This window comes from Oncorhynchus clarkii, chromosome 5 (genome assembly GCF_045791955.1).
Source record: "Oncorhynchus clarkii lewisi isolate Uvic-CL-2024 chromosome 5, UVic_Ocla_1.0, whole genome shotgun sequence".
NCBI classification, from domain to species: Eukaryota; Metazoa; Chordata; class Actinopteri; order Salmoniformes; family Salmonidae; genus Oncorhynchus; species Oncorhynchus clarkii.
Genome location: NC_092151.1, coordinates 91134683 through 91160465, shown reverse-complemented (window position 1 = coordinate 91160465; position 25783 = coordinate 91134683). Strand labels below are relative to the sequence as shown.

Below are 25783 nucleotides of genomic sequence, written 5' to 3'. Positions count from 1 at the left end.
GGTTAGGGAGGGATTGGTCGATAGGGATCTCCTTGTCTCATCGCGCACCAGCGACTCCTGTGGCGGGCCGGGCGCAGTGCGCGCTAGCCAAGGTTGCCAGGTGCACGGTGTAGCCTCCGACACATTGGCTTCCGGGTTGGATGCGCGCTGTGTTAAGAAGCAGTACGGCTGGTTGGGTTGTGTATCGGAGGACGCATGACATTCAGCCTTCGTCTCTCCCGAGCCCGTACGGGAGTTGTAGCAATGAGACAAGATAGTAGCTACTACAACAATTGGATACCACAAAAATGGGGAGAAAAAGGGGTAAAATTTAAAAAAAATAAAAAAACATTCTCTAGAGAGACCTAAAAATAGCTGTGCAGCAACACTCCCCATCCAACCTGACAGAGCTTGAGAGGATCTGCAGGGAAGAAATACAGGTGTGCCAAGCTTGTAGTTTCATACCCAAGAAGACGCAACGCTGCCAAAGGTGCTTCAACAAAGTAAAGGGTCTGAATACTTATGTAAATGTCATATTTCAATTATGATTTTTTTTTGTCAATATGGTGTGTAGATTAATGACGGGAAAAACAATGTAATCCATTTTAGAATAAGTCTGTAATGTAACAAAATGTAGAACAAGTCAAGTGGTCTGAATACTTTCCGAATGCACTGTAAGTCTAATGATAACATTAAGGAGCCAAAAATGTATGGATTAGAGACAAAAGTATCAATGTATGCTGATGATTCAAGTTTTCTCTTGAGTCCTCAATCAATAACCTTGAAGGGCCTTATTGAGAACCTGGATAAATTTGCCAGTTTATCTGGTCTAAAACCCAACTATGATAAGAGTACTGTATTAGAGATTGGGTATCTAAAAGATACCACATTTTTTAACTGCCATGTGGTCTCCCGATTAAATGGTGTTGATGTGATTGGTGTACACATCCCGGAAAAGTTGAGTGATAGAAAAATATATAGGATCTTGAAACCATGGAAACACCTGGCCATCTTTGGGAGAATGACCCTGATTCATTCTCTAGTGATGTCACAGTTAACATATTCATTCATGGCTCTACTAACTCATGTGACACATTTTTTTCTCTCCCCCATTTCATTTGGATTGGCAAACCAGATAAAGTTCAAACAACATGAGTTTTGAGGGTTAAAGGCATTAACTGCCAGGTCAAAAGTTGTAAATGAGAACTTGTTCTCAACTAGCCTACCTGGTTACCTGGTTAAATAAAGGTGAAAAAAAAAATCTAAATTAAAAATGTTACTTCTCTCTTAAAGCATAACGAAATTATATCTAAATCCTAACTGATATTCCAGCAGGCTACTATGAAAAACAAAAAGCTTTTTTTTTTTGCAGTTATACAGATTAAAACCAACCATTTCCAATGAATTGACAATTGATCCCTATTTAAAACTACCTTCCTTTTTAAATGAAGCCACACAGAGTTTGTTAAAATTACAATTTCATCCTCCAGTAGAGGCTGAACAACTATTAGAGCAAATAATATGTCTCAACTGAGGAAAGGACCATTTTCTTGGGATATGTTTTTTTTTAAGGAAGTTAGTATCATGTTCACGAATGACATTGTAAATAAGTAAGGTCAAATTATGGCACACAACCAGTTAACAAAAGGTGTATGGAGACGTATGCTCAACACAAAAATATAACCAACTCATCGCAGCTCTGCCGCAAAAATACACACACACACACACACACACACACACACACACACACACACACACACACAGTGTCGGTCCTCTCGGCTGATAATGGCTAGCGACAGGACCCTGTCCGTGTCTCTCTTCTGTCTGTGTGTAAAAGGATCACATCATCACCTCCAACACCTCGCCAACCAGAGGAGGGGGAAAACACAGAGGAAGAGGGGTGATGGTGAGATCAGAGTGACAGACAACAGAGACAGAGAGAGAGGGAGAGAGAGGTGTTGAGAGATAGATAGATGTGCTGAAGGTAATACTAGGCAGAGTGCAGATGCAGAGAATGAGAGAGAGAGTTGTTATGGTGATAGCTTGGTGGTGACATCAGCTCAATGACCACCTTTGAACCGTGAACTGAGAGAGAGCTAGGCTTCCATACTCAGATCCCCCCAAAGATCTCTCTCTCTCTCTCTCTCTCTCTCTCTCTCTCTCTCTCTCTCTCTCTCTCTCTCTCTCTCTCTCTCTCTCTCTCTCTCTCTCTCTCTCTCTCTCTCTCTCTCAATCATTTTCTGACCTCTTCTTGTATCATACGCAATCATCCATGACACCATATAACAATAGTCAAAATATCTAAGAAGATCACCAAATAAGAGGCAGGTAACAGAACACATTCAAACCATCCTTCATTAATCTAAACCAAGACACAGAAAAGGCCCATTCTGTTCCCCTTATAGGAGCCCCCTGACCAAAACACGCCCCCCCCCCCCTCCCCCAAACCCGCTCTACTTCGTGACACTTACAGCCCACATTCTGACTTACAGTAACAGCTATCAGCCAATTCAAACGGTATCATAAACCACAAGTCTATAAACAGCCCTCACATACCATAAAGCACATATTACAAAATAACCACCCAACATACTGTAGTAAAGGAACTCATCAAATGAAAGCAAAGCTCAGAACAGAAGAACGCATCTATCCAGATGCTTAAAGGGATAGACAGACACATAGAAATATCCCTAACTTCCTCTGACTCTGGGTAAGTAGCAAAATATCATACTATAAACAAACAACAGCCCATAGAACGACACTGAATACAAAAAGACAGTTTAAAAACCTGTTGTCTTTAAACGCTTTGAAAACAACATTTTCAGGACTTTGCAGTGTTGCAAACGTGTTACCAAACACACACAAACACCATAAACCAGACACACTCCTATATATCCCCTCTGCACTGCCACTGACTGCCAGGATAAATAATTCACCTCCCTGATCCATGATCTTTACTATTCACTTCCCTGATCTATGATCTTTACTATTCACCTCCCTGATCTATGATCTTAACTATTCACCTCCCTGATCCATGATCTTAACTATTCACCTCCCTGATCTATGATCTTCACTATTCACCTCCCTGATCCATGATCTTTACTATTCACCTCCCTGATCTATGATCTTAACTATTCACCTCCCTGATCCATGATCTTTACTATTCACCTCCCTGATCCATGATCTTAACTATTCACCTCCCTGATCTATGATCTTCACTATTCACCTCCCTGATCCATGATCTTTACTATTCACCTCCCTGATCTATGATCTTAACTATTCACCTCCCTGATCCATGATCTTTACTATTCACCTCCCTGATCCATGATCTTTACTATTCACCTCCCTGATCTATGATCTTTACTATTCACCTCCCTGATCCATGATCTTTACTATTCACCTCCCTGATCTATGATCTTAACTATTCACCTCCCTGATCCATGATCTTTACTATTCACCTCCCTGATCCATGATCTTTACTATTCACCTCCCTGATCCATGATCTTTACTATTCACCTCCCTGATCTATGATCTTTACTATTCACCTCCCTGATCCATGATCTTTACTATTCACCTCCCTGATCTATGATCTTAACTATTCACCTCCCTGATCCATGATCTTTACTATTCACCTCCCTGATCCATGATCTTTACTATTCACCTCCCTGATCCATGATCTTTACTATTCACCTCCCTGATCTATGATCTTTACTATTCACCTCCCTGATCCATGATCTTTACTCTTAGGAGTATGTCTGTCAGTGTCCCAGTCCTGCGGTACTCACAGCGCATATAACCCAGCTCCCTTCTGTCCCAATCCTATGGTACTCACAGTGCATATAACCCAGCTCCCTTCTGCCCCAATCCTAAGGTACTCACAGTGCATATAACCCAGCTCCCGTCTGTCCCAGTCCTAAGGTACTCACAGTGCATATAACCCAGCTCCCTTCTGTCCCAGTCCTGCGGTACTCACAGTGCATATAACCCAGCTCCCTTCTGTCCCAGTCCTGCGGTACTCACAGTGCATATAACCCAGCTCCCTTCTGTCCCAGTCCTAATGTACTCACAGTGCATATAACCCAGCTCCCTTCTGTCTCAATCCTGCGGTACTCAGAGTGCATATAACCCAGCTCCCTTCTGTCCCAGTCCTGCGGTACTCACTGTGCATATAACCCAGCTCCCTTCTGTCCCAGTCCAGTGGTACTCACAGTGCATATAACCCAGCTCCCTTCTGTCCCAGTCCTAAGGTACTCACAGTGCATATAACCCAGCTCCCTTCTGTCCCAATCCTGCGGTACTCAGAGTGCATATAACCCAGCTCCCTTCTGTCCCAGTCCTGCGGTACTCACTGTGCATATAACCCAGCTCCCTTCTGTCCCAGTCCTAAGGTACTCACAGTGCATATAACCCAGCTCCCTTCTGTCCCAGTCCTAAGGTGCTCACTGTGCATATAACCCAGCTCTCTTCTGCCCCAGTCCTAAGGTACTCACAGTGCATATAACCCAGCTCCCTTCTGTCCCAGTCCTAAGGTACTCACTGTGCATATAACCCAGCTCCCTTCTGTCCCAGTCCTGTGGTACTCACAGTGCATATAACCCAGCTCCCTTCTGCCCCAGTCCTGCGGTACTCACAGTGCATATAACCCAGCTCCCTTCTGTCCCAGTCCTAAGGTACTCACAGTGCATATAACCCAGCTCCCTTCTGTCCCAATCCTGCGGTACTCAGAGTGCATATAACCCAGCTCCCTTCTGTCCCAGTCCTGCGGTACTCACAGTGCATATAACCCAGCTCCCTTCTGTCCCAGTCCTAAGGTACTCACAGTGCATATAACCCAGCTCCCTTCTGTCCCAGTCCTAAGGTACTCACAGTGCATATAACCCAGCTCCCTTCTGTCCCAGTCCTAAGGTACTCACAGTGCATATAACCCAGCTCCCTTCTGTCCCAGTCCTAAGGTACTCACAGTGCATATAACCCAGCTCCCTTATGGGGCTTCCAGATGAGGCTGATGCCATAGGGTGCCACATGGCTCCAGAGGGGGTGGAGAGGGGTGACAGCCGAACTACCTTGCCAAAGAACACAGCCTCCCTAGCAGCTGGAGAGAAGGACGTACTCTGACTCCTGCTCCCGCTCCGACAGGAGAGAGACGAGAGGACAGAGAGGGACGGATAGAGGAAAGAGAGAGAGGGACGAAGGGAAAAGGAGGGAGAGAGACAAAGTCCACCCGCGTCGTTTATGGGATTAACCAGATTATTCTCTGATCAATCCCAGAGGAACCGATTGCAGTCGCGGATCAACTCGTTTAACTCTAGAATTCCTCCCCTCTATATCTGAAATGAGGATCTCTCTTTTCTCTCTCCTCTCTTCTTTAGGCACGTCCGTAAGTTCCCAGGATGCCTTTTTTTGTAATTAGGGCAGCATACATGCCTGTTAGCGCTGTGTTGGCACACTGCACGTCGCCTGTGTGTGTGTCCCTGTCACTCCGTGCCTTAGAGCCAAAAGAGTCCAGCATGGTTTGTGTGTGTGTGTGCGCGCATGCACGAGTGTGTATGTGCGTGTCGTCTAACAAGCCTTGCATTCCTGGAACTGTCTATTCCTATGTATGTGTCTCGGTACAGAAAACAGTACGGACCTAGAGCGAAATGTGTGCACTCAAAACAAGACCCAAGACCAAGACATTTAAAGGAACACACACTGAAAATCAACTACAATGAATGACTTCCTTCAGCAGCCCATAGCACCTGACTGACAGTGAAGTTAAGCTAGCATGCCTGGAGGCTCTGCTCCCTATAGAGTAGAGACCGGAGCAGCTGTCATACCAGTCTATTACACCCAACAAGTCTTCAGGGAACAGCTCAAATAATACACACCTCTTCACAGTCATGTGGAGTTGGAATAATAAGCGATGGCCCACATAAAACACATCGCCCTGAAAGACATAATTAGCATTCATGAAGACATTTTGCACATTGAGAGGTTAATGTGTTTCCTCATTGGAGAAATGAAACATTGAATTCCAAACAAAGCTTCAGGGTAATAATTATGTTTGTGCGTGTGTGTGTTTTCCTAAAAGCACTGACAGAAGAAGCTGACTCACATAGGCTTTTAATTCAATTTGATCTGAGGATGTACGAGGAGGAGGCAGTTTAGTTTTCATATCTCCCTCTGTCCCTGAGGTACGAGGAGGAGGCAGTTTAGTTTTCATATCTCCCTCTGTCCCTGAGGTACGAGGAGGAGGCAGTTTAGTTTTCATACCTCCCTCTGTCCCTGAGGTACGAGGAGGCAGTTTAGTTGTCATATCTCCCTCTGTCCCTGAAGTACGAGGAGGAGGCAGTTTAGTTTTCATACCTCCCTCTGTCCCTGAGGTACGAGGAGGCAGTTTAGTTTTCATACCTTCCTCTGTCCCTGAGGTACGAGGATGCAGTTTAGTTTTCATACCTCCCTCTGTCCCTGAGGTACGAGGAGGCTGTTTAGTTTTCATACCTCCCTCTGTCCCTAAGGTACGAGGAGGCAGTTTAGTTTTCATACCTCCCTCTCTCCCTGAGGTACGAGGAGGCAGTTTATTTTTCATACCTCCCTCTCTCCCTGAGGTATGAGGCAGTTTATTTTTCATACCTCCCTCTGTCCCTGAGGTACGAGGAGGAGGCAGTTTAGTTTTCATACCTCCCTCTGTCCCTGAGGTGCGAGGAGGCAGTTTAGTTTTCATACCTCCCTCTGTCCCTGAGGTACGAGGAGGCAGTTTAGTTGTCATATCTCCCTCTGTCCCTGAAGTACGAGGAGGAGGCAGTTTAGTTTTCATACCTCCCTCTGTCCCTGAGGTACGAGGAGGCAGTTTAGTTTTCATACCTTCCTCTGTCCCTGAGGTACGAGGATGCAGTTTAGTTTTCATACCTCCCTCTGTCCCTGAGGTACGAGGAGGCAGTTTAGTTTTCATACCTCCCTCTGTCCCTGAGGTACGAGGAGGAGGCAGTTTAGTTGTCATACCTCCCTCTGTCCCTGAGGTACGAGGAGGAGGCAGTTTAGTTTTCATACCTCCCTCTGTCCCTGAGGTACGAGGAGGAGGCAGTTTAGTTTTCATACCTCCCTGTGTCTCTGAGGTACGAGGAGGAGGCAGTTTAGTTTTCATACCTCCCTGTGTCTCTGAGGTACAAGGAGGAGGCAGTTTAGTTTTCATACCTCCCTGTGTCTCTGAGGTACGAGGAGGAGGCAGTTTAGTTTAGTTTTCATACCTCCCTCTGTCTCTGAGGTACGAGGAGGAGGCAGCTTAGTTTTCATACCTCCCTCTGTCTCTGAGGTACAAGGAGGAGGCAGCTTAGTTTTCATACCTCCCTCTGTCTCTGAGGTATGAGGAGGAGGCAGTTTAGTTTTCATACCTCCCTCTGTCTCTGAGGTACGAGGAGGAGGCAGTTTAGTTCCCATACCTCCCTCTGTCCCTGAGGTACAAGGAGGAGGCAGTATAGTTTTCATACCTCCCTCTGTCTCTGAGGTACGAGGAGGAGGCAGTTTAGTTTTCATACTTCCCTCTGTCCCTGAGGTACGAGGAGGCAGTTTAGTTTTCATACTTCCCTCTGTCCCTGAGGTACGAGGAGGCAGTTTAGTTTTCATACCTCCCTCTCTCCATGTTCTCTAATACCACTGGCTGGACACTGTGTATTTTGGCATGTAGGAGGACTCAAACATGTGACATCTTTTGTAACCCTGTGTGTTTTCAAGGAAAATAACTGACAGACAGTGATAATAGATATCAGAGAAATAAAATTAAAACGATAAGACTGACAGACAGGGATAATAGATACCAGAGAAATAAAAAACAGAGAAGACTTGATAGACAGGGATAATAGATATCAGAGAAATACAATTAAAACGATAAGACTGACAGACAGGGATAATAGATACCAGAGAAATATATTTTTTTTGAAAAGGACAGTCAGCTGTGAAGCAATCAGTGTGTGTGTGTTTAACTGTGTGCACGGGTGTGTATGTGCATGTGTCTGTCCATGCGTCTGTGTGAGTGTGATCGTGCGTGTGATGGGTTGGACTGACATGGCACTCTGAGCCCTCAAAATAGATATGTGGAGCTGCATTCTGTTCTGTGTAGAGCAGAGGGGCAGAGCAGAAAGGAGGGGTGGAGGAGAGATGAGGGGTGGAGGAGAGAGGAGGGGCGGAGGAGAGCGGAGGGGCAGATGAGAGAGGGGGCCAGCAGCCCAGGGGGCCAGGGGTCTGTGAGGCACATTGCTTGACTAAAGCAAGAATTAAAGCGTCAACACTTTGACCTTCTTCACTAATGAGTAATTACTGACAATTAGCTGAAAGAACACTCCCCTCCCTCTTACCCCCATACCTCCCCCTTGAGACTCCTCTAAAACACACACACACAGGGTTTCTGTTAGCCAGCAATTGATGGCTTTTAGCCGATAAATTAAACTGTTGCCTGACCTGTTGCCGGGCAAAATGACTGGGAGGAAATAAATCCCATTGTATGTACATTTGACCGTCATGTTTATCGGTCTATAGGTTCATTTGCATAATTTAGTGGAATTAAATGAGCTTGTGTGTATTTTCGTTAGTCATCATGTATCTTATTTATCCAACACAACGAATCACATGTGCACAGCACACAGAGCCTATTTTGAGCAGGATTTCTCCTGAGGCAAGTCAGCTGGTTGCGGCTGGAGTAAAATGCGCTTTCATTGCGCAACAATTTTAAATGCAATCGCGTGTTACAGTTTTGATGCACACTTAAAAGAAGATACTATGTTTATTTCTAAACTGGCAATTGAACCACACATCCCATTCACCATTCAAGGGCAGGCAACAGGCTATGAGCGCTTCACCCACCACTTTACAATGTGAGCTGGAGGCAGAACGCATTTTGAAAACACTTAATTGTTTGAAACCTAAATGTTTTATTTCATATTATGAGGCATGTCTTATATTGCTTCAACATGGCCTTCAAGGCGAAATCCGACCATGGAAACGTGGAGGCAATTATTTTATAAAGACTTCATAGGTGGCGCGTGAGTTTCAGGTTTACAATTTATCCTACAATTTCTACCGTTCTGCGTTCCATTTCTGATTCTCATATGCGCATTTTCATGGAACAGTTTCATTTCAAAAACAACGTTTTCGTTTCTCTTAGTCATTGTCAAGTGGATAATCATAAAAATCAGAATTAAAATGATAAAAATCTAAAAGTTCAAAGTCAATTCATGCGAGATCACCAGCCACTTGGACTGTAACGGTTTTCGTTGTAGGATGAGGATGAGGAAGAGTAGTCGGACTAAAGCGCATTGTGGTAAGTGTTCAAATTATTTATTGAACTGAACACTAAATACAAAAATAACAAGAGAATAACTGAAACCGAAACAGTCCCGTAAGGTGCAAACACTGATACGGAAAACATAGAACACAAAAACATAGAATGCCCACCCCAACTCATGCCCCTACCAAACCAAAATAGAGACATGGAAAGGATCTCAAAGGTCAGGGCGTGACATTGACACATTAATACTAGAGGTAAACGGATTATGATTTTTCAACGCTGAAACCGATTATTGGAGGAACAAAAAGTCGATACAGATTAATCTGCCGATTTTTTAAAAGGTATTTATTTATTTATTTGTAATAATGACAATTACAACAATACTGAATTAACACTTTTATTTTAACTTAATATAATACATCAATCAAATCAATTTAGCCTCAAATAAATAATGAAACATGATCAATTTGGTTTAAATAATGCAAAGACAAACTGTTGGAGAAGAAAGTAAAAGTGCAATATGTGCCATGTAAGAAAGCTAACGTTTCAGTTTATTGCTCAGAACATGAGAACATATGAAAGCTGGTGATTCCTTTTAACACAGTCTTCAATATTCCCAGGTAATACATTTTAGATTGTAGTTATTATAGGAATTATAGGACTATTTCTATCTCATATACATTTGACTATTGGATGTTCTTATAGGCACTTTAATATTGCCAGTGTAACAGTATAGCTTCCGTCCCTCTCCTCGCCCCTACTTGGGCTCGAACCAGGAACACATCGACAACAGCCACTCTCGAAGCATCGTTACCCATCGCTCCACAAAAGCAGCAGCCCTAGCAGAGCAAGGGGAAAAACCACTCCGAGTCTCGGAGCGAGTGACGTTTGAAACGCTATTAGCGCGCACCCCACTAACTAGCTAGCCATTTCACATCAGTTACACCAGCCTAATCTCGGGAGTTGATCGGCTTAAAGTCATAAACAGCTCAATGCTTGAAGCACAGCGAAGAGCTGCTGGCAAACGCACGAAAGTGCTGTTTGAATGAATGCTTACGAGCCTGCTGCTGCCTAGCATCACTCAGTCAGACTGCTCTATAAAAATATCAAATCATAGACTTAATTATAACATTAATAACACACAGAAATATGAGCCTTTGGTCATTAATATGGTCGAATCCGGAAACTATCATTTAAAAAATAAAACGTTTATTCTTTCAGTGAAATACGGAACCGTTCCGTATTTTATCTAACGGATGGCATCCCTAAGTCTAAATATTGCTGTTACATTGTAAAACATTCAATGTTATGTCATGATTATGTAAAATTCTGGCAAATTAATTACGGTCTTTGTTAGGAATAAATGGACTTCACACAGTTCGCAACGAGCCAGGCGGCCCGAACTGCTGCAAATACTGCTTGCACAGAACGCAAGAGAAGTGACACAATTTCCCTAGTTAAAATAAATTAATGTTAGCAGGCAATATTAACTAAATATGAAGGTGTATTGATTTTAAAGAAAGGCATTGATGTTTATGGTTAGGTACACATTGGTGCAACGACAGTGCTTTTTTCGCGAATACACTTGTTAAATCATCACCCGTTTGGCGAAGTAGGCTGTGATTCGATGAGAAATTAACAGGCACCGCATTGATTATATGCAACGCAGGACACGCTAGATAAACTAGTAATATCATCAACCATGTGTAGTTAACTAGTGATTATGTTAAGATTGATTGTTTTTTATAAGATAAGTTTAATGCTAGCTAGCAACTTACCTTGGCATCTTGCTGCCCTCGCGTAACAGGTAGTCAGCCTGCCACGCAGGCTCCTCGTGTAGTGCAATGTAAGGCAGGTGGTTAGAGCATTGGACTATTAACCGGAAGGTTGCAAGATCGAATCCCCGAGCTGACAAGGTAAAAATCTGTCGTTCTGCCCCTGAACAAGGCAGTTAACTTCTCAACCAGTGAAATTGCAGGGCGCCAAATTCAAAACAACAGAAATCCCATAATTAAAATTCCTCAAACATACAAGTACTATACACCATTTTAAAGATAAACATCTTGTAAATCCTGCCACAGTGTCCGATTTCAAATAGACTTTACGGAGAAAGCACACCATGCGATTATGTTAGGTCAGCGCCTAGTCACAGAAAACCATACAGCCATTTTCCAGCCAAGAAGAGGGCTCACAAAAGTCAGAAATAGCGATTAAATTAATCACTAACCTTTGATGATCTTCATAAGATGGCACTCACAGGACAAATTAATCACTAACCTTTGATGATCTTCATAAGATGGCACTCACAGGACTTTATGTTGCACAATAAATGTTTGTTTTGTTCGATAAGGTACATCATTTATGTCCAAATACCTCCTTTTCGTTTGCGCGTTTAACCCAGTAATCCAAATGCTCAATGCGCGATCACTTAGTTCAGACGAAAATTTAAAAAAAGTTATATAACAGTTTATAGAAACATGTCAAACGATGTATAGAATCAATCTTTAGGATGTTTTTATCATAAATATTCAATAATGTTTCATGTGTTTTCCCAGATGCGCTGTTTAGAATGTGTCACGCCCTGGTCAAAGTATTTTGTGTTTATCTTCATTTATTTGGTCAGGCCAGGGTGTGGCATGGGTTTTTGTATGTGGTGTGTTGGTATTGGGATTGTAGCTTAGTGGGGTGTTCTAGTTAAGTCTATGGCTGTCTGAAGTGGTTCTCAATCAGAGGCAGGTGTTTATCGTTGTCTCTGATTGGGAACCATATTTAGGCAGCCATATTCTTTGAGTGCTTCGTGGGTGATTGTCCTTAGTGTCCTTGTTCCTGTCTCTGTGCTACTTTGTACCAGTTTTAGGCTGTTTCGGGTTTCGTGTTACGTTTATTGTTTTGTATTTGATTCGTGTTTTCTTTGTTTCATTAAACATGTATCACAATAGCCACGCTGCGTTTTGGTCCGACTCTACTTCACCCAAAGAAAACCGTTACAGAATCACCCACCCCAACAGGACCAAGCGGCGTGGTGAAAGGCAGCAGGAGCAGCGTAAAGAGGAATGGACATGGGAGGACGTTTTGGATGGCAAGGGCTGTTACACTTGGAAGGAGATACTGGCTGGAAGAGATCGCCTCCCATGGGAACAGGTGGAGGCACTTAGGAGAGCAGAGGCAGCCGGAGAGAGGAGTCGGCGATACGAGGGAACACAGTTGGCAAGGAAGCCCGGGAGTCAGCCCCAAACATTTCTTGGGGGGGGGGCTCACAGGGAGTATGGCTACGCCAGGTAGGAGACCTGCGCAAACTCCCTGTGCTTACCGGGGGGCTAGAGAGACCGGGCAGGCACCGTGTTATGCTATGTGTCTCCAGTGCGGGTGCATAGCCCGGTACATTCCAGCTCCGCGTATCGGCCGGGCTAGAGTGAGCATTGAGCCAAGTGCCATGAAGCCGGCTCTACGCATCTGGTCTCCAGTGCGTCTCCTTGGGCCGGCTTACATGGCACCAGCCTTGCGCTCGGTGTCTCCGGTTCGCCTGCATAGCCCAGTGCGGGCTATTCCACCTTGCCGCACTGGCAGGGCGACCGAGAGCATTCAACCAGGTAAGGTTGGGCAGGCTCGGTGCTCAAGAGCTCCAGTGCGCCTGTACGGTCCGGTCTACCCAGTACCACCTCCACGCACCAGCCCTCCGGTGGCAGCTCCCCGCACCAGACTTCCTGTGCGTGTTCTCGGCCCAGTACCACCAGTGCCAGCACCACGCATCAGGCCTACAGTGCGCCTCGCATGTCCAGCGCTGTCAGAGCCTTCCTCCTCTCCAGCGCTGCCGGAGTCTCCCGCCTATCTAGCGCTGCCAGAGCCTTCCGCCTCTACAGCGCTGCCGGAGTCTCCCGCCTGTTTAGCGCTGCCAGAGCCTTCCGTCTCTACAGCGCTGCCGGAGTCTCCAGTCTGCAAAGAGCTGCCAGTCTGCAAGGAGCTGCCAGTCTGCAAGGAGCTGCCAGTCTGCAAGGAGCCACCAGAGCTGCCAGTCTGCAGGATGCCACCAGAGCTGCCAGTCTGCAAGGGGCCGCCAGAGCTGTCAGTCTGCAAGGAGCCGCCAGAGCTGCCAGTCTGTAGGGAGCAGCCAGAGCCGCCAGTCAGCATGGAGCAGCCAGATCCGCCAGTCAGCATGGAGCAGCCAGAGCCGCCAGTCAGCATGGAGCAGCCAGAGCCGCCAGTCAGCATGGAGCAGCCAGAGCCGCCAGTCAGCATGGAGCAGCCAGTCAGCATGGAGCAGCCAGAGCAGCCAGTCAGCATGGAGCAGCCAGAGCTGCCAGTCAGCATGGAGCAGCCAGAGCCGCCAGTCAGCATGGAGCAGCCAGAGCCGCCAGTCAGCATGGAGCAGCCAGAGCCGCCAGTCAGCATGGAGCAGCCAGAGCCGCCAGTCAGCATGGAGCAGCCAGAGCCGCCAGTCAGCCAGACTCTTCCAGATCTGCCAGTCAGCCAGACTCTTCCAGATCTGCCAGTCAGCCAGACTCTTCCAGATCTGCCAGTCAGCCAGACTCTTCCAGATCTGCCAGTCAGCCAGACTCTTCCAGATCTGCCAGTCAACCAGACTCTTCCAGATCCGCCAGTCAGCCAGGATCTGCCAGAACCACCAGCCAGCCAGGATCTGCCGGATCCAACTACCTGCCTGAGCTTCCTCTCAGTGCTGAGCTTCCTCTCAGTGCTGGGCTTCCTCTCAGTGCTGAGCTTCCCCTCAGTCCCGAGCTTCCCCTCAGTCCCGAGCTTCCCCTCAGTCCCGAGCTACCCCTCAGTCCCGAGCTACCCCTCAGTCCCGAGCTACCCCTCAGTCCCGAGCTGCCTCAGTCCCGAGCTGCCCCTCAGTCCCGAGCTGCCCCTCAGTCCAGTGGGATTCTGGGTGAGGACTACTAGGCCATGGTCGGCGGCGAGGGTGGACTATCCTAGGACGCGAGGAGGAGGGACTAAGACATTGATAGAGTGGGGTCCACGTCCCGCGCCAGAGCTGCCACCATGGACAGACGCCCACCCGGACCCTCCCTATTGTTTTGATGTGCGTCCGGGAGTCCGCACCTTAGGGGGGGGGGGGTTCTGTCACGCCCTGGTCAAAGTATTTTGTGTTTATCTTCATTTATTTGGTCAGGCCAGGGTGTGGCATGGGTTTTTGTAGGTGGTGTGTTGGTATTGGGATTGTAGCTTAGTGGGGTGTTCTAGTTAAGTCTATACACCTGTCTGTCTATACAGCCTGTCTGGCTGTCTGAAGTGGTTCTCAATCAGAGGCAGGTGTTTATCGTTGTCTCTGATTGGGAACCATAGTTAGGCAGCCATATTCTTTGAGTGTTTCGTGGGTGATTGTCCTTAGTGTCCTTGTTCCTGTCTCTGTGCTACTTTGCACCAGTTTTAGGCTGTTTCGGTTTTCGTGTTACGTTTATTGTTTTGTATTTGATTTGTGTTTTCTTTGTTTCATTAAACATGTATCACAATAGCCACGCTGCGTTTTGGTCCGACTCTACTTCACCCAAAGAAAACCGTTACAGAATGGTGTTTTCCCAGGTGTACTGTTTAGAATGGTGTTTTCCCAGGTGTACTGTTTAGAATGGTGTTTTCCCAGGTGTACTGTTTTGAATGGTGTTTTCCCAGGTGCTCTGTTTAGAATGGTGTTTTCCCAGGTGCTCTGTTTAGAATGGTGTTTTCCCAGGTGTACTGTTTAGAATGGTGTTTTCCCAGGTGCTCTGTTTAGAATGGTGTTTTCCCAGGTGCTCTGTTTAGAATGGTGTTTTCCCAGGTGCTCTGTTTAGAATGGTGTTTTCCCAGGTGCTCTGTTTAGAATGGTGTTTTCCCAGCAGGTGATGATAGCAGGTGATAACACCAGTCAGTAGGGCTGTGATGATAGCAGGTGATGATAACACCAGTTAGTAGGGCTGTGATGATAGCAGGTGATGATAACACCAGTCAGTAGGGCTGTGATGGTAGCAGGTGAGGATAGCAGGTGATGATAGCAGGTGAGGATAACACCAGTCAGCAGGGCTGTGATGATAGCAGGTGAGGATAACACCAGTTAGTAGGGCTGTGATGATAGTAGGTGATGATAACACCAGTCAGTAGGGCTGTGATGATAGCAGGTGAGGATAACACCAGTCAGCAGGGCTGTGATGGTAGCAGGTGATGATAGCAGGTGATGATAGCAGGTGAGGATAACACCAGTCAGCAGGGCTGTGATGGTAGCAAGTGATGATAGCAGGTGATGATAGCAGGTGAGGATAACACCAGTCAGCAGGGCTGTGATGGTAGCAGGTGATGATAGCAGGTGATGATAGCAGGTGATGATAACACCAGTCAGTAGGGCTGTGATGATAGCAGGTGAGGATAACACCAGTCAGCAGGGCTGTGATGGTAGCAGGTGATGATAGCAGGTGAGGATAACACCAGTCAGCAGGGCTGTGATGATAGAAGGTGAGGATAACACCAGTCAGCAGGGCTGTGATGGTAGCAGGTGAGGATAACACCAGTCAGCAGGGCTGTGATGATAGCAGGTGAGGATAACACCAGTCAGCAGGGCTGTGATGGTAGCAGGTGATGATAGCAGGTGATGATAGCAGGTGAGGATATCACCAGTCAGCAGGGCTGTGATGGTAGCAGGTGATGATAGCAGGTGATGATAGCAGGTGAGGATAACACCAGTCAGCAGGGCTGTGATGATAGCAGGTGAGGATAACACCAGTCAGCAGGGCTGTGATGGTAGCAGGTGAGGATAACACCAGTCAGCAGGGCTGTGATGATAGCAGGTGAGGATAACACCAGTCAGCAGGGCTGTGATGGTAGCAGGTGATGATAGCAGGTGATGATAGCAGGTGAGGATAACACCAGTCAGCAGGGCTGTGATGGTAGCAGGTGATGATAGCAGGTGAGGATAACACCAGTCAGCAGGGCTGTGATGATAGCAGGTGAGGATAACACCAGTCAGCAGGGCTGTGATGGTAGCAGGTGAGGATAACACCAGTCAGCAGGGCTGTGATGATAGCAGGTGAGGATAACACCAGTCAGCAGGGCTGTGATGATAGCAGGTGATGATAACACCAGTCAGTAGGGCTGTGATGATAGCAGGTGAGGATAACACCAGTCAGCAGGGCTGTGATGGTAGCAGGTGAGGATAACACCAGTCAGCAGGGCTGTGATGATAGCAGGTGAGGATAACACCAGTCAGCAGGGCTGTGATGATAGCAGGTGAGGATAACACCAGTCAGCAGGGCTGTGATGATAGCAGGTGAGGATAACACCAGTCAGCAGGGCTGTGATGATAGCAGGTGAGGATAACACCAGTCAGCAGGGCTGTGATGATAGCAGGTGATGATAGCAGGTGATGATAGCAGGTGAGGATAACACCAGTCAGCAGGGCTGTGATGATAGCAGGTGATGATAGCAGGTGAGGATAACACCAGTCAGCAGGGCTGTCATGGTAGCAGGTGATGATAGCAGGTGATGATAGCAGGTGATGATAGCAGGTGATGATAGCAGGTGAGGATAACACCAGTCAGCAGGGCTGTGATGGTAGCAGGTGATGGTAGCAGGTGATGATAGCAGGTGATGATAGCAGGTGATGATAACAGGTGAGGATAACACCAGTCAGCAGGGCTGTGATGGTAGCAGGTGATAATAGCAGGTGATGATAGCAGGTGATGATAGCAGGTGAGGATAACACCAGTCAGCAGGGCTGTGATGGTAGCAGGTGATAATAGCAGGTGATGATAGCAGGTGATGATAGCAGGTGATGATAACACCAGTCAGCAGGGCTGTGATTATAGCAGGTGATGATAGCAGGTGATGATAGCAGGTGATGATAGCAGGTGATGATAGCAGGTGATGATGCGATGTTGTATTCCATGGCAAAAAAAGAAAACATGAAGCAGACAACTCTTTGGTCCTTTAAAACCTGCTGTATGTGATAGAGGTCGTCCGATTATGATCTTTCAACGCCGATACCGATACCGACGATTGGAGGACCAAAAAGCTGATACCGATTAATCGGCCGATTTTTATTTATTTATTTGTAATAATGACAATTACAAAAATACTGAATGAACACTTATTTTAACTTAATATAGTACATAAATAAAATCAATTTAGCCTCAAGTAAATAATGAAACATGTTCAATTTGGTTTAAATAATGCAAAAACAAAGTTTTGGAGAAGAAAGTAAAAGTGCAATATGTGCTATGTAAGAAAGCTAACGTTTCAGTTTATTGCTCAGAACATGAGAACATATGAAAACTGGTGGTTCCTTTTAACATGAGACTTCAATATTCCCACGTAAGAAGTTTTAGGTTGTAGTTATTATAGGAATTATAGGACTATTTCCCTCTATACCATTTGTATTTCATTAACCTTTGACTATTGGATGTTCTTACAGGCACTTTAGTATTGCCAGTGTAACAGTATAGCTTCTGTCCCTCTCCTCGCTCCGCCCTGGGCTCGAACCAGCAACACAACGACAACAGCCACCATCGAAGCGGCGTTACCCATGGGGAAGGGGAACAAGCCATTTCACTTTGGTTACACCAGCCTCATCTCGGGAGTTGATAGGCTTGAAGTCATAAACAGTGCAATGCTTGACGCACAACGAAGAGCTGCTGGCAAAACGCACAAAAGTGCTGTTTGAATGAATGTTTACGAGCCTGCTTCTGCCTACCACCGCTCAGTCAGATACTTAGATACTTGTATGCTTGTATGCTCAGTCAGATTATATGTAACGCAGGACACGCTAGATAATATCTAGTAATATAATCAACCATGTGTAGTTAACTAGTGATTATGATTGATTGTTTATTATAAGATAAGTTTAATGCTAGCTAGCAACTTACCTTGGCTTACTGCATTTGTGTAACCGGCAGTCTCCTTGTGGAGTGCAACGAGAGAGAGGCAGGTCGTTATTAACTGTAAGGTTGCAAGATTGGATCCCCGAGCTGACAAGGTGAAAATCTACCGTTCTGCCCCTGAACAGGGCAGTTAACCCACCGTTCCTAGGCCGTCATTGAAAATAAGAATGTGTTCTTTAACTGACTTGCCTAGTTAAATAAAGGTATAAAAAAAATATATATATATCGCAGTTCTGATGTCCATATATATATATATATATATATATATATATATATATATAGTATATATAAAAATTGGTAAATTGGCGCCCAAAAATACAGATTTCCGGTTGTTATGAAAACTTGAAATCGGCCCTAAGTAAATCGACCTCTAGTATGTAACATATTGTTGTAGTTTGGAAAATAAATAAATGTGACTGGATGACAACATAATGATGATTGTTTCCAACACAAGGGCTGTTTTCCTAAAGAAGTTAAATCTGCTTCATGTTTTGTTTCCTTGACACAATAGTAAGGAGTATCGCGATACTGGTATCGTCCTGGCTCTAGTAAAAGTGGAAATACATGAACTAAATTTAAAAAGTGTCAAGACATCCAAGCACTGTATAGCAGAAAAGACAATGTGCCAAAATGGGCATGTGACGAAGCATATGAATGCGAGGGCCTATTTAAATATGAAACCAAACCAGCCTGTGAACAACAAACTCACAAGTTGACTCTCCCTCTATTGACTCCCCCCCCCGGTAATACCAAGCCATACAGGTGTGGGTGTGTCGACCAAGCCATATTTGCACAAGGATTTTGCCATTTCATACCAACTGCAGTTCAAAACTGTCATATGTATTAGCAGACGGCACACAATAGATGTGAGCCTGGTAAAAGCCTATTGGAGTGTGTGTGAGTGAGTGAGTGAGTGAGTGAGTGAGTGAGTGAGAGAGTGTGTACATGTAGAGTGGGTATCCATGATGACGTCGGAGGGGAAGGCTAACGTCTTATTGGCTCTTAACCAGCCAAGCTATTTTGTTAGTTTTTTCGCGTTGTTCGTAACTTGTTTTGTACATAATGTTGCTGCTAATGAAAAGAGCTTCTGGACATCAAAACTGCGATTATTCATCTAAGATTAGAAGAAGAGTTTTTCTTCAATGAGTCAGAGGGGAGGGATATACTACAGACACCGAACCATTACCGATCCCCGTAATTCGCTGGAGAAGGAAACAGAGATTTTGCTGAAAAATATTGGGGTGCCTCGTGAGCATCAGGCGACAAATTGCTAATCTGTCTTTGCCTTCTGTCCTGCTAGCTAACATTTAATCGCTGGAAAATAAATGGGACGAACTGAAAGCACGTATATCCTACCAACGGGACATTAAAAACTGTAATTTCTTATGTTTCACCAAGTCGTGGCTGAACAATGACATTAAGAACATACAGCTGGTGGGTTATACACTCTATCGGCAGGACAAAACAGCAGCCTCTGGTAAGACACGGGGCGGTGGCCTATGCATATATGTAAACAACAGCTGGTGCACGATATCTAAGGAAGTCTCGAGGCTTTTCTCGCCTGAGGTAGAGTACCTCATGATAAGTTTTAGACCACACTATCCTCCTAGAGAATTTTCATCTGTATTTTTCGTAGCTGTCTATTTACCACCACTGACAGATGCTGGCACTAAGACCGCACTCAACCAGCTGTATAAGGCCATATGCAAACAGGAAAACGCTCATCCAGAGGCGGCACTCCTAGTGGCCGGGGACTTTAATGCAGGGAAACTTAAATCAGTTTTACCTCATTTCTATCAGCATGTTAAATGTGCAACCAGAAGGGAAAAAAACTCTGGACCACCTTTACTTCACACACAGAGAAGCATACAAACCTCTCCCTCGCCCTCCATTTGACAAATCTGACCATAATTATATCCTCCTGATTCCTGCTTACAAGGAAAAATTAAGGCAGTGATCACCAGTGACTCGGTCTATAAAAAAGTGGCCAGATGAAGCAGATGCTAAACTACAGGACTGTTTCGCTAGCACAGACTGGAATATTCCTCCGATGGCATTGAGGAGTACATCACATCAGTCACTGGCTTTATCAATAAGTTAACGTTGTCCCCACTGTGACTGTACGTACATACCCCAACCAGAAGCCATGGATTACAGGCAACATTTGCACTGAGCTAAAGGGTAGAGCCGCTGGTTTCAAGGAGAGGGACTCTAAACCGGAAGCTTCAAAGAAATCCCGCTATGCCCTCAGACGAACCATCAAACAGGCAAAGCATCAATACAGGACTAAGATCGAATCGTACAATACCGGCTCTGACGCTCGTCGGATGTGGCAAGGCTTGTAAACTATTACAGACTACAAACGGAAGCACAGCCTACCAGACGAGCTAAATAACTTCTATGCTCGCTTTGAGGCAAGTAACACTGAAACATGCATGAGAGCATCAGCTGTTCCGGACAACTGTGTGATTACACGCTCTCCACAGCCGATGTGAGTAAGACCTTTCTTTAAACAAGTCAACATTGACAAGGCCGGATTACCAGGATATGTTCTCCGAGCATGTGCTGACAAAGTGGCGAGTGTCTTAAATGACAATTTCAACCACTCCCTATCTGAATCTGTAATACCAACATGTTTCAAGAAGACCACCAAAGTCCCTGTGCCCAAGAACAATGCAATGAAAAAATGAAATGCTTTGAAAGGCTGGTCATGGCTCACAACACCATTATCCCAGAAACCCTAGACCCACTCCAATTTGCATACCGCACCAACAAATCCACAGATGATGCAATCTCTATTGCACTCCACACTGCCCTTTCCCACCTGGACAAAAGAACACCTATATGAGAACGCTATTCATTGACTACAGCTAAGCATTCAACACCATAGTGCCCACAAAGCTCATCACTAAGCTAAGGCCCTGGGACTAAACACCTCCCTCTGCAACTGGATCCTGGACTTCGTGACGGGCCGCCCCCAGGTGGTGAGCTAGGTAAAAACACATCCGCCACGCTGATCCTCAACACAGGGGCCCCTCAGGGGTGCGTGCTCAGTCCCCTCCTGTACTCCCTGTTCACTCATGACTGCACGGCCAGGCACGACTCCAACACCATCATTAAATTTGAAGATGACACAACAGTCAACACTGATCACCGACAACGATGAGACAGCCTATAGGGAGGAGGTCAGAGACCTGACCATGCGGTGCCAGGACAACCTCTCCCTCAACGTGATCAAGACAAAGGAGATGATTGTGGACTATAGAAAAAAGAGAACCGAGCACACCCTCAATCTCATCGACAGGCCTGTAGTGAAGCAGATTGAGAGCTTCAAGTTCCATCCACATCACCAACATACTGACATGTTCAAAGCACACCAAGACAGTCGTGAAGAAGGCACGACAAAGCCTATTCCCCCTCAGGAGACTGAAAAGATTTGGCATGGGTCCTCAGATCCTCAAAAGAGTTTTCAGCTGCACCATCGAGAACATTGTGACGGGTTGCATAACTGCCTGGTATGGCAACTGCTCGGCCTCCGACCGCATGGCACTACAGAGGGTAGTGCGTACGGCCCAGTGCATCCCCAGGGCCAAGCTTCCAGCCATCCAGCACCTCTATACCAGGCGGTGTCAGAGGAAGGCCCTAAAAATGGTCAAAGATTCCAGCCACCCCAGTCATAGACTGTTCTCTATTATGCTACCGCACGGCAAGCGAAGCACCAAGCCTAGGTCCACGAGGCTTCTAAAGAGCTTCTACCCCCAAGCCATAAGACTCCTGAACAGCAAATCAAATGGCTACCCAGGCTATCTGTATTGTCCCCCCCCCCCCCTTCTACGCAATTGTTATTTCATTGCAAGGTATTGTTGTATTCGGCGCATGTGACAAATACAATTTGATTTGATTTGGTTACTCAAACAGAAAACTGGAGGATCATTGACCCTTGGCAGCAGTTAAACAAGAGTTCAGAGTGCTACTGTTAACCAGTCCTGGTGGGACCCCTCTCTCTCCTCTCTCTTTCTCACTCTCTTCTCTCTCTCTCTCTTTCTTCCCTCTCTCCTTTTCTCTCTCTCTTCACTCTCGCTTCCCTCTCTCTTTCTCACTCTCTCTTCTCTCTTCTCTCTCGCTTCCCTCTCTCTTTCTCACTCTCTCTTCTCTCTCTCTTCTCTCTTGCTTCCCTCTCTCTTCTCTCTAGCTTCCCTCTCTCTTTCTCACTCTCTCTTCTCTCGCTTCCCTCTCTCTTTCTCACTCTCTCTTCTCTCTCGCTTCACTCTCTCTTTCTCACTCTCTCTTCTCTCTCTCTCTTCTCTCTCGCTTCTCTCTCTCTTTCTCACTCTCTTTTCTCCCTCTTCTCTCTGTCTCTTTCTTTCCCATTCCAATACTTATTTTCCACCCTATCTCCGTTGACTGTCTTTATCTCCAGGACTTCCACAGATCTGTGAGTTATGTGCATATCGTTTCCCTGAACAGCAGCAGCAGAGTGAACCCCCAGACTGACGGGAAACCACAGAAATGCCAAAAAGCAAGAACATGTATAACTTGGCATAATCCACAGAAGTTCTCCAAACTTTATTAAACTATGATGTGCTGCTGAGTCCGACCTCTCCCTGATTTGATTCATAGAATTAGGAATTGGAATGCTAGAATGGACATGAATCTTCTTATGATGTGATAAAGGTCAGCTATTTTGGTCAGGGAATTGGTCAACCATGATTTGCCATTGCTGTGTAAGATAGTGTAAAATAATGAACTTGAAGAATGTTCCTGTATTGTATGTTTGCTAGCTAGCCATCTTTAGAGGAATTATTCTATACAGGTTTTTAATTAACTGCCGATATGCCAACCTTCCGTTCAACCAATGCAGTCAATCCACAGCCAGACACTGGCTGAAATCAGTTGTTGACAGGACTCAGACAAGTTGTGAATGCAACAAGTACTGATATTGTATCATATAACAGCATTCACAGCTTTCCAAGAAAAATCATTTAGACATTTATGGTCTGTTTACATATATTTTAGAGGCTATTTACCGGTATACAGAAAATTGGTATAAAAGCCTTATAAACTATATTTTAAGAGTTTATTTCCAAACCGCTATACAACTATTTTCTTGAAGAGCATAGTCAGAACTACAAATTTCAGATTTTTCCATGCAAAGCATTGGCACCTTCGGATTACAGAGTATCAGTGGGGTTTGAAAACAGCGACCCTTGTGTTCAGTGCCGGTATTACAGAATATCCAGGGTATGGCACAAGGTCGGTATGAAAGTAGGACAATCTGGATACCGCTCAAGCCTACTAGCTACATGCCAAATTGATAGGCTACCCTCACATATCTGAAACTACATGATCAATTGATGTTTACTGATCATGAAAAGCATGCAGTTACTTCCTGTATAACTCCGATGATAGAGATAAACGTGGAATGATCTGAAAATGTGTTAGTAGTTCTGACGAGGCTCTTCAAGAGGTGATGATATTAAAACCAAATAGTTAGAACATTTATTTAACAATCCCTTGAAAACGGCTTGAAGTTGTCAATGGGTTTATTAGAGCTGGGGGTCTCCTTTCCAAATCGAACGCTCCGTATTGTGAAGTTTTATTGATAACGTCCTGTAGGATCTCTACTGTCGGCTCGATGCACAGATTCTCTATTACATGTTACAAATTCCGAGGGACAGTTTTATTATTTTGTCAATGTGATCGTCCATGGCTATGAAACGACACTATATTATAGCTAATAAATATGCTTTCCTGTACATTAGGTTGTCCTGAACAGTGTGTCAATTGAATTACTGTACTTGAATGGCCTGTTTTACAGCCTTCACAGAACTCGGTGTCACTACAACAGTTTATGTTTAGCACGAAATAATAAACCATTAAAAAAAAGATAGAATTGAATGTTTCATATCATAACTCTTATGTCTGTTATGGAACATGAATAAAATAACACCTTATTAGACCTATGAACTTGTTATTACAGTACACTGTAGGGTATAACAATTTCAACAAGACACAACAGAAGTGAACTGAGTGAGATTCTAGTCTGAGGAGGATACAAATGGTCCGTTTAGGAATATTCTGTCATGTTTGCTCACCGCTTCACAACAGTCTCCCATTACCAGGAGGCACAACCATTCACAGCGATGGCAGTTTCACCCACATACAAGCTGCTGAAATATCTAGTCAGGCAACAACATCCCAAAGATAAATTACTTCAAGAGACTCCAATCCCTTTAATGTGGTTTTAGATGTATTTTATTTTAATTGAACCTTTATTTAACTAGACGAAGCCAGTTAAGAACAAATGTTTATTTACAATGACGGCCTACCCCGGGCCAACCCCTAATCCGGACGACGCTGGGTCAATTGTGCGCTTCCCTATGGGACTCCCAATCACAGCCGATTGTGATACTGCCTGGAATCGAAACTAGGGTCTGTTGTGATGCAGTGCCTTAGACCACTGCACCACTCGAGATCTCCCGACATTGTCACAAAGCACTGTTGATGATAATAACATCATGCTCTATTGCAGTGGCTTGGCAATGAATGTTTCATTCAAGGAGAACATCACATGATAAATGATGCATGTAGTGTGTGACTCACTATGTGGACTTAAAGAAGCCCTGGGCTTGCAACTTAACTGCTGCACAAATCACAGACTGAAAGCGTCACAAAAAAGTATCACATCATGTTAATATTCACCTCAGCATGTACTGCTGCCTTTTACACACATCTTGCATTATGATTACATGAGTAGGATGCAGACTAGACTACAACCAATACATAAGAAATAACAGCGTTATTAGCTATGGGCCTATTTGCTGCCTAGGCTCCTCAATGTTTTTTTATTTTTTCTTGTTGTTTTCTGTGCAGTTTCTCTTGTCTGAATAAGTTCGTGGTATGTATGTGTGAACCATAACTCCAATAGGGCAGCCTCCAGTCTCCACATTGACCAGGGAGCCCCATAAGAATTTGTTTTTTTTCCACTCGGGAAAAGTTTTGTTGAAGACCTGGACAGAAAAGCCCCACTCTTTCGATCGTTAGGCCTAGACATATCGCCCACGATAGGGAAAACACCATTGTAAACCAATAAATTGTGTTTATGTCAAAAACAGTTAGCAAGAAATACCGGACGACCATCATAAATTACATACATTTAAGCGCAATTAAACTGCCAACCTCTGACCTTGTCTGAACAGGAGAACCGCAATCCCATGACTTTTACATTGGCCTCAGCCCCTCATTGTCAAGAGGCACTACAGCCGGACGAGTGCTAAGCAGCAGGCCGAACTAAACATGAACATTGAATAAATATCTACAGAGGGAAATCTCCAGCCGAGTCCGTGGACTGCTCCATCTAGCTCGCCCGCTGGCACACCGAGAAAAAGACGCCATGGACCGTCTCCAAATAGCAGAACTATACAACGACTATAGAGGATTAAACGTATTTCAAACAGAGCAAGGAAAGATACTTACTGGGGTGTAAATATGGGTCATTATGCCTTCTGTCCATAATGTGTGAGTTAGCGCTGTGTCGTTCTCTGTAGCCGCGCCGTCACAGGCAGCAACAGCATCCCAGCGAATAACACTCCCCAACCGGGAAAACTGTGCAAGGGCAGGTCAACGCGGGGCCCAGCAAGGGGGTGGCAAAAGCAGGTCTCCTCCCAATGACAACAGTCATCGAGAT

General features: G+C 45.3%; 1 protein-coding gene across 5 annotated transcripts in view; it reads right to left on the bottom strand.

Annotated features, from left to right (window-relative positions):
- The window catches only part of LOC139409561 (retinoid X receptor, gamma b), an 80215-nt gene extending 54432 nt beyond the window's left edge, over nucleotides 1–25783 (bottom strand). The window contains exon 1 of one of the 5 annotated variants that reach the window (XM_071154896.1): nucleotides 25573–25783. In XM_071154896.1, coding sequence (XP_071010997.1) covers nucleotides 25573–25609 — 37 coding nt within the window. In that variant the 5' untranslated portion in view covers nucleotides 25610–25783. Of the gene's footprint in view, nucleotides 1–3811; nucleotides 3885–4939; nucleotides 5724–25572 lie in introns of those variants that run through there. The other 4 variants (XM_071154895.1, XM_071154894.1, XM_071154893.1 and 1 more) reach the window with 4 other exon arrangements.